General features: G+C 40.2%; 1 protein-coding gene across 1 annotated transcript in view; it reads left to right on the forward strand.

Annotated features, from left to right (window-relative positions):
• The window catches only part of parvaa (parvin, alpha a), a 31,474-nt gene extending 23,109 nt beyond the window's left edge, over positions 1–8,365 (forward strand). Inside the window, exons 9-13 of the mRNA XM_049574980.1 lie at positions 50–111; positions 2,166–2,234; positions 2,481–2,582; positions 5,650–5,722; positions 7,353–8,365. Of these exons, the coding sequence (XP_049430937.1) occupies positions 50–111; positions 2,166–2,234; positions 2,481–2,582; positions 5,650–5,722; positions 7,353–7,429 (383 nt within the window). The 3' untranslated portion in view covers positions 7,430–8,365. The remainder of the gene's footprint in view (positions 1–49; positions 112–2,165; positions 2,235–2,480; positions 2,583–5,649; positions 5,723–7,352) is intronic.
• Positions 8,366–8,882: the final 517 nt, after the last annotated feature.

Here is an 8,882-nt window from a genome sequence, read left to right on the forward strand (position 1 = left end):
TTCTCATATCATCTTTTGATGAATAATTTATTTTGTTTATTCCTCACAGAGCGCGACGCTTTCGACACCCTGTTTGACCACGCTCCAGATAAACTGAATGTCGTCAAAAAGGTATTGAGGCTTTGTTGTTGCACTCTCAAATGTGTCAGCCATGTACGGCAGCATCTTGGAGGTCTGAGGAAGAAATGGCAAATAAGAGATGTATAAAAATATCTGGTCTGTGGGTATTTAAATCATCAAACAGTGCTTTGTACTCCAGTCTGTGGTCCTGGTTTTATTCTGCGCGATTATCTAGCTAACCTTATTGATCCCGATTAATGAGGCACATCCTTGACAAGAATCTACAGACCTTATAATATACAGAATATAAAGATTGTTGTGGTGTGAGTAAGGATCGGTTCACCATTGTTTAAATGCAAATAATCTGGTTGCGTTCAGATATATTTGCTCTTTAATCTCTACTCCAAAACCAGCCTAGGGCTTGACATAATCATCAGGAAAAACAACTCTCTGCGTGTAAGCAAAAGAAGAGTGGTTATTGGCCTTGTTAGCAGCCAGATAGACTTCCTTCTAATCTAGGAAAGCAATATGCAGTTATTAGATGCTAACATTAAATTCTTGAGTGTTAAAGTTATTGTTCACCTCGAAGTAGTTTTGACTTAACTCACTTTCGGTACCTGGTCCTTTTCTTTGTTTCGCACCCGCTCAGTGAAGGTGGGCTTCTCAGCTTATCACAGCAACACCATGTGAAACTGCTGAGACATGATCTTCAACGCATGTTTCACTGAATCATTTCATCGACAACCAAACAGAGGAACGATTGCTCTTTCTCACTTGTATGGTGTTGTGTTCGTAGTGTACAGCGTAGTTTTGTTGGCTGCCATTTTTAAAAAAAATTTGGTTAGCTACTGACGGTAGCTTGGCTGTTTAAAAATGGCAGATATTTACAGGATGTCGTGTGACATACGAATAATGATTCTAGTGATGGTTCTCTCTGACAGTCAGTGGTCTACGTAAGGGATAATGTATAGTGAGCCAGTGTCACTGGCTCACTATACATTATCCCGCTTAGAACATGGCTTACTACTAAAACATTCAGTGATGTGACACAAAGTAATGATTAAAGTACATTTTATTGATGTCCTGAAAATGCTGCATTTTGCCACTCCGATCCTATTTGGCATGTGTGGAGTAATGTTAACTGACTTTGATGCTTCTCAGTCTAAGGCCGTTGCTATGGCATCCCTAGCAATGGAGCAGCAGAGCAGCGGTGATACCTCAAGAAATAAACACTGCAGAATTTTGTTGATTGACCAGTCAGAATCAAGTATTTAAGAGTGCCATGTTCTAAATTGTTTTAACACCACCTTTGAGTATCAGCTCGGCTCTCTTGGAACCTGGATCAAGGTTACCAATAAAACTAGCGGGTACCATCCACAGCTTTTGCTAAAGGAAAACTAAAAAAGAGTGCATCTAGTTGGGTAGAGATTTGCCGTACTGTGCAGTGGAAATGCTATATTACTGTCGTCTATTGGGGGACCTTCAATCCCAACAAATGGCCTTAGGCAGTGGATGGAGTATGCTTAGTTGTCATGGAGTTAGCTGGGACAAATGAGCAAACTTTGCGAGATCATTTGTTGATAAAGAAGCTGATATGCAATTGAAATCCCCAGGAATACAGCTAGTAAGTGGACCTTGAGTTAAGATTTTTATTTTTTTGTTGGTCAAGCTACACCATTATTATATTTGCACAAGATATTGCACAAATGATGTAAAATACAAGATGCTGTGGTTCAGTTGCTAACAAGCCAAATTCAGTAGAATTAACATTTCAGTGGTTACATTTTTTTGTCCTCACTTGTGACAATCATTAAAATCAGATTAAACCATGTCTGCATTTTTGTTTGGACACTGTGAGTGTGGAGTTTCAATGCACGTATTGTCTTAGACCATTTTTGCCATAGTGGTGAGAATCTCTACTATGGGCACCACAACCTGAGATGCTTTGTGCCACACAGCTACTTTGTGTTTTGTTTACAGCTTTGTTTTTAATGTCTACAGCGAGGGTGTAGATTTGCGTAAGCAGATCTTTGAGTGTACATTCCCTGTCTCATTTGAGAAGTTTCCAGCTTTTGTGACAGATGTTATCCTTTGTGTTTTCTCAGACATTGATCACGTTTGTGAACAAACACCTCAACAAGCTCAACCTTGAGGTGTCTGAATTGGACACACAGGTACATCACACACCTACATACACATACAGGTCAACATTTTCAAATGTTCACAGGTCATTCACAGTATATACTTAAGTGATGCTGAAGTGGAAATATATTTTTGAAAAACATGCTCATCTAAACATATATTTGATCTGTCATTAAGATTTTAGTTTTCTGGAAAAAAAACTGAGATGTCACTTTTTTCTAAATCGCCTTGTTTAATCAGTAAGTCTGTCTTTTTACATGACTGTGTTTGTGTCTCAGTTTGCAGATGGTGTTTATCTGGTGTTGCTGATGGGGCTGTTGGAGGGATATTTTGTGCCGCTCTACAACTTTTTCCTCACCCCAGAGAATTTTGACCAAAAGGTAAAGTGTGATTATTTGTCCACATCCATCAGTGAGCTGGACTATTTCAGGAATACTCCACCAAAAACCTATAATTTAGGTATCAAACAAAAACTGACCGTTGGCTTAAAACTTCTGACAAGTTTGCAGTTTGCTCCATGATGGAGAACAGCAGCTGTAGTCTTCAATTTACATCCATTATAATGGATTTTAAATGGGACTTTGTTTGAGTAAAAAAAAGGGGCTTAAAAAAAATCTCCACAGAAACTTCTCACTTCACTACTTGGACATAATCTGCCTCTGCACTGTCCAGTCACATGGTCAGTATTTTCTAAATACTCTTACACCACAGTATTTCAGAATATGACTGAAAGCACAGTTTCAGTTTGTTGGCTAGCTGTTAACTGTTTTTGTGTGCAACAACTTTTGATTACTTTGGTCAGGAATGACACACGTGAACAGTTCCTCATGCTAGTGACAAACTGAAGCTGTGTTTTTATACCTTGTCATCGGTAGCAGCTGTGGCCAGAGGCATTTTGTTTCTGTCCCATTCTTGTGAACGCGGTATCTCAAGGGAATTGAGGGAATTTCTTCAGATTTGGCACAAATGTCCACTTGGAGTCAAGGATGAATTGTTTAGATTTTGGTGCTCAAACGTCAAGGTCACTGTGACCTTCCATCTGTCTCATTTTTGTGAACACAATATCTCAAAAAGGCCTTATGGGAATTTCCTTAAATTTGGCAAACGTACACCTGGACTCAAGTATGAATCGATTAGATTTTTCGGAGTCGTACGTAACTGTGACCTCACAAAATACTTTTTTTTTTTGTTTGTTCGTTTGTTTTAACTCATGAATTTGTACACAAGATATGACCAACTTTCATACAAATGTCTAATAGGATTAAATGATGAAGTGATGACATTTTATATCCAAAAGTTCAAAGGTCAGCTTTAATGTGATATCAAATTGTATTGCTGGTATTTTGGTGAAAATATGTGTCTAATTCAACTCACTGATTTACAATGAAACTATGACAATCTAATTAAAGTGGTGATTTTCAGATCAATAGTCTTTGGAGGTGTTCATGTCCATTGGGTGAACAGTGCCTTTTTATCCTTGGAAAGTATATACTGTATATAAAGGCTACAACTGGTTGATATTTGTGCCTTCAAATTAAAGCTAAATGTTAGCACTTAAAACTGATTGCCAATGCTTCATTTCTGTTCCACTGTTCTTGAGAACAGAGCCAAAACAAGTATGTGAATGCAGATGGTCTGCACTGCATATATATCTCTCTCCTGTGCTGATGATGTGTTACCTCTGTTGTTGCAACTATGACTTCAGTGGAGAGTCCTGGTTCACTCACAACTGGAAAGCAAGGATTACACAGAATGTACAAATAACGCAACATTTTTTACTGCTGTATTTTGGACAAGCAGGCATACAGACTAGTTGTTGTGAGCTGCACCATATTGATGTATCCAATCTTTTCTCCTCGAGATCTGTGAAAAGAAGACCTAGACTCATCTTTGGTCTTGACCTATAGTTTAAGAAACACTCCTAAATCAATACTTCATTTCTGAGGAGCCTGTGCACTCGGAGCCAGGACTCTCCTCTCAATAGCCTGATAAATGCCATCCGTTTTCCCCAGAGCCCATTCAGTGCCGAGCCATCTCTCCTCTCCATTGGCCTCTGTAGTACTACGGTATTCTGAACAGGCAATCTGCGGAGACACCACAGTAGCCTTTTGTTTGGGTCTTGGCCAGTGGCCCCTGCCAAGCTGCGAAGCAGAATGGGCATCAGTGCTACAATGTACACAACTGCACACACACACCCACACCCACACACACACACACACACACACACACACACACACACACACACACACACACACACACAGATACTCCTGGCCCGGAAGAACAGGCACCAGCCCCACAGCATCTGTAATCTCCTTTTGCACAGGGAAACACTGGAGTGGCTTAGGGGCTCAGCTCTATTACTCTGTGTGTGTGTGTCCGTATGTGTGTATGTGTAAGGACCTAGAGGGCCTATCGATGATACACCAGGGGTGGGCTGTGAAAAGTAGCACGAGGCATCAAGAAAGCACTCCTGCTTCTGCTCAGTAGATCTCTACTTAAGGCTCATTCTCTTCCTTTCTCTTTGACTGTATTAGATGGCGAAGGTCACGCTTTTCACACAATAAGCCCTTGTTGGGCAAAGCTTTTAGTACATCACAGCAGGGCGAGCACACGCAGATACAATGGGCAGAGAATAGAAAACATCTTTCAACTCTTTCTGTCTCTTCCCTCTGATTGGGTTTCCTCCTCTCTTGCACTTTGTTTATTGCTCACAAGTCAGATTGGCTTAGACAACTTTGCTGGTTTCCTCCAGAGAACTGTATCTCTGCTCATCTAAATGCAGTAGTATTGTACATCTACATAATTCCATCTGTAAATGATCCACCTGATAACCATCAGCCCTACTCTTTGTTATCATTCATGTCCTCCATAATGAGCAGTTTCCAGGAAAAACTGTATAAGTAATGTCTCCAGCATGTGTGTTTCCTCCTATCCCAGCTGCAGAAAATCTAATAAAGTTAAAAATGCTCTACGCTGCATTCTGTTCATTTTATTTCCACATGCAGTCAAATTGTACAAGTGTTACTCATACACTTGTAATGGCATGAAAAGCCTGACTTTCAATGACAGCATCAATTTCTGGAGCTTTCTGAGTGACACTGCTGATATGTATCCATTGATAAATGAGGGAGCAGAGTGTTTGTGCAGCTGCTGAAGGCTTATGGTCTTACAGAACAGAGCAGTGTTGTGTTTGCCAACACAGGAAGCTGCGGTAGCACGATTGAATCGACCCAGAGTGTGTTCTGGGATTTAGCAACTAGTGTCTATGTTCCCTTATCAGCGAGAAGCTGTGTGGAGTTGAATGATTTGTACTTGCCCACTTATGTGTGTTTGTGAAAAGTTAAGGTTGTGTGTGTCTGTGTGTGGTGTCTGCATGTACACACGGTAGTGAACATGCTTCCTGTAGCGCTTTCTTGTGTCCTAACAGTCTCATCACATTCTCTGCAGGTCCACAATGTGTCCTTTTCCTTTGAACTGATGCAGGACGGAGGTCTGGAGAGACCAAAGCCCCGACCAGAGGGTAAGACTCACATTTACCTAGGGATGTCCCTGTGAAGTTTTTTATGCCCAGTCCCGATCCAAGTCTTGCGTATCCCTGATACTGATGTGATACTTAGATTTACCTGTTGATCAAAGATATAATTCACATGTCAAAAAATGACAAAACCAATGTTTTATATTTTGTTGAGTTGGTTACTTACATCATCCCGAATGTTTCCATCAGTGTTTAAACCCACAGAAATCAGATATTTGAATCTAGGGCTCAGTCTGTGTCATTTGAACACTGTAGCCTGTGAGTGGCGTCATATCCCCTTTGCACATGCGTTAGGGTTGTGGTTGTCTGCCATGGGTTTACAATACACTTTTTAGATCTTGGTCATTTTTAGTGATGGATTTTAACCTGGACGAAGGATTTTAGTCATCCGACGTCTGGATTTTAAGTTATCAGAGAAACAAGCTGAGCAGACGTCAGCGGCAGCTCAGCTCCAGTTCCTGCCATGCTGAACAGCGCCGGAGAATCCCCGATTTTCAACATGAAACTGCATTATTCAATGTTTCTACAGGTTTAAACCAGCGGGAGGTGACTTCTGCAGATAATTCCACTCACGATAAAAACCTCCTGAACATCTGGAAAAACAGTCTGTGACAAGCAGAACAGCATCAGAGAAACACTGATTTGTAACATGAATCGGCTCCCAGTAAAAACCTTCATTGAACACTGAAGGAATCCTAACCAGGAGAAATTGACTGCAATAACGGCATTGCTCCGTCTTGTGTTAGCGGCAGAAAATTACATATCGTACATTTAATTATTTGTTCATTCATTCACTCATTTTCCATATCCACTCATCCTCTTGAGGGTCGCGGGGGGGCTGGAGCCTATCCCAGCTACATCGGGCGAGAGGCAGGGTACACCCTGGACAGGTCACCAGTCTATCACAGGGCTGACACATAGAGACAGACAACCATTCACACTCACATTCACACCTACGGACAATTTAGAGTTACCAGTTAACCTAGCCTGCATGTCTTTGGACTGTGGGAGGAAGCCAGAGTATTCAGAGAAAACCCACACTAACATGGAGAGAACATGCAAACTCCATACAGAAGGGCTCCCCCACCCCAAGGTTCAAACCCCTCATCCTGGGTTTGAACCAGAAACCCCCTTGCTGTGAGGCGACAACGCTTATCACTGCATCACCGTGTCGCCTTTAATTATGTATCTGACATAGAATTAACAGCTGTAGTCTTCTATATTTGACACACCTTATTATAAAAACACTGCAGCAAAAATATTCCTAGCAGAGTCTAACACAACTCTAAATGTACGTAGGTCTAATATTGTTCATGTTAGATAAAGCAAAATGGTCGACAATATTGTTATTGTGTTGAGTCCGAAACAAATTTCCTTTAATTGTACCATAGTACAACCAAAGCATCTTGCAGCTGTCTGCTGAACTTTGTTTGCTAGAGGAGAGATATGTCTGGCGCAAAAAGGCCACTAAGCTGTAGACGGGCAGGAATGGGCACCTGTAGTACAGGCTGCAGCAGCTGGTGTATAGACAAGATATATACTCTGGCTAGATATATGTCTATATACAACTCTTTTATTCCTTCTCTCTTTTTTCTTTCTTTCCTTTTTTATCCAGATATAGTGAACTGTGACCTTAAATCGACACTCCGCGTGCTCTACAACCTCTTCACCAGGTACAGGAATGTAGACTGAGCACCATGTGTGGCGGAGGAGGGAATACTTTATACCGTGGACCACATGTTAAAGCTTAAAAAATATCTTTTCCTTCTATTGGTCTTACAAGTCTGTTTTTATCTGCATGCATGCATCACATTTTGTCCCTGTTGGATAATGTACCACACAAAAAATCTGTATTATTTTCTTTCTTTTTCTTTGACATTCAGCTTGTGTGCCACAAAATGTTTGACTTTTTATGGTAAATTGGGCATTGCTAGACAATTCTACAGACATGTATAAAAACAATAAGATAGCCATGATTAATTCTGTAATGATTTCCATCACCCTGTATTGATATAAAGGGAAGATTTTAGATGAACACATTTATCTTTTAATTCAGAAAAGAAACTGTTTAACTGTATTTATTATAAATTTTGATACACTTGTCCTTTCTCACCTTTCCAGCTTTCATTTTCTCCTCTCTGCTCTTGTTTATGTCATTCATAAGTGCCTTTATTTAAACATGTGAACACTGTCAGCTCCCAGTACTTAATATTGGGATGCATGTGCTCCACAGTTATAGTCTTAACGTCCCACATTTCCTTTGCATGTGTGGAGCGACATATGAAATATTTGACCAAAGCTCTGCTGCATTCACACTGTAAAGGCTTTACTCAGCAACCACTCGCTTTCTAGTATTTTATTTAGGTAAATCACCATTATATAATCACTCTGCTTTTTGTGGTTAAATACATTATATACATCATATTTTAATACACATTAGATTCCTCTCCTTTCTGCAAGGCAAATGAAAACTGACTTAATATATTTTGTTGTGTTCTACTTTCAAGGCATTTTCACTTTTTCAAACAACAAATGCAGCAACCGTCTGTGGTTCAAGCTACCGACACATTCTCTATCATGTATTTATGTTTTAATGCATTATATTCAATAAATTGTTCAGTCTCTGAATGCAGCTGCATTTTTTTTGCCCCTCAGAGGAAGCGGAAATGCTTTTCCAACAAAACAAATATTGGGGGCAGATTGGTTCCAATTTAGCCCGCACAGAAAGCCAAGTGGACCTGCACAACAATTTTCTTTTTCGCTAAATTGAGATAGACTGTCAGAAAAGCTGTGTAAAAGCTTTCTGAATTGGAGCTGACCCCAACGTAGACCGAAATAGATAGCACAGTTACCGAATGGATGAAAAGGTTTTTTTCCTCGCACATTCCACAATAGCTTTTGAAAAGAAAAAAGGGGGGAAATGGGTGTGTATACTGTAGGTATTCACTTGTGTGTTGATGTATTATTAATTATACTGTGGTAATGCGGTGATCTCTGCTGATACTCACACACGTTGCCAAGACTCAGATTCTGATGTTTTTGATTCCAAGTTGCTTTTTAATTACTTTCCAGTTTTGTCAGTCTGTTTTTGTATTTTATGAACTCAGAAAACCCTGCGTGTGTGTGTGTGTGTGTGTGTGTGTGT

The sequence above is a fragment of the Epinephelus fuscoguttatus genome, linkage group LG4 (assembly GCF_011397635.1).
Source record: "Epinephelus fuscoguttatus linkage group LG4, E.fuscoguttatus.final_Chr_v1".
NCBI lineage: Eukaryota > Metazoa > Chordata > Actinopteri > Perciformes > Serranidae > Epinephelus > Epinephelus fuscoguttatus.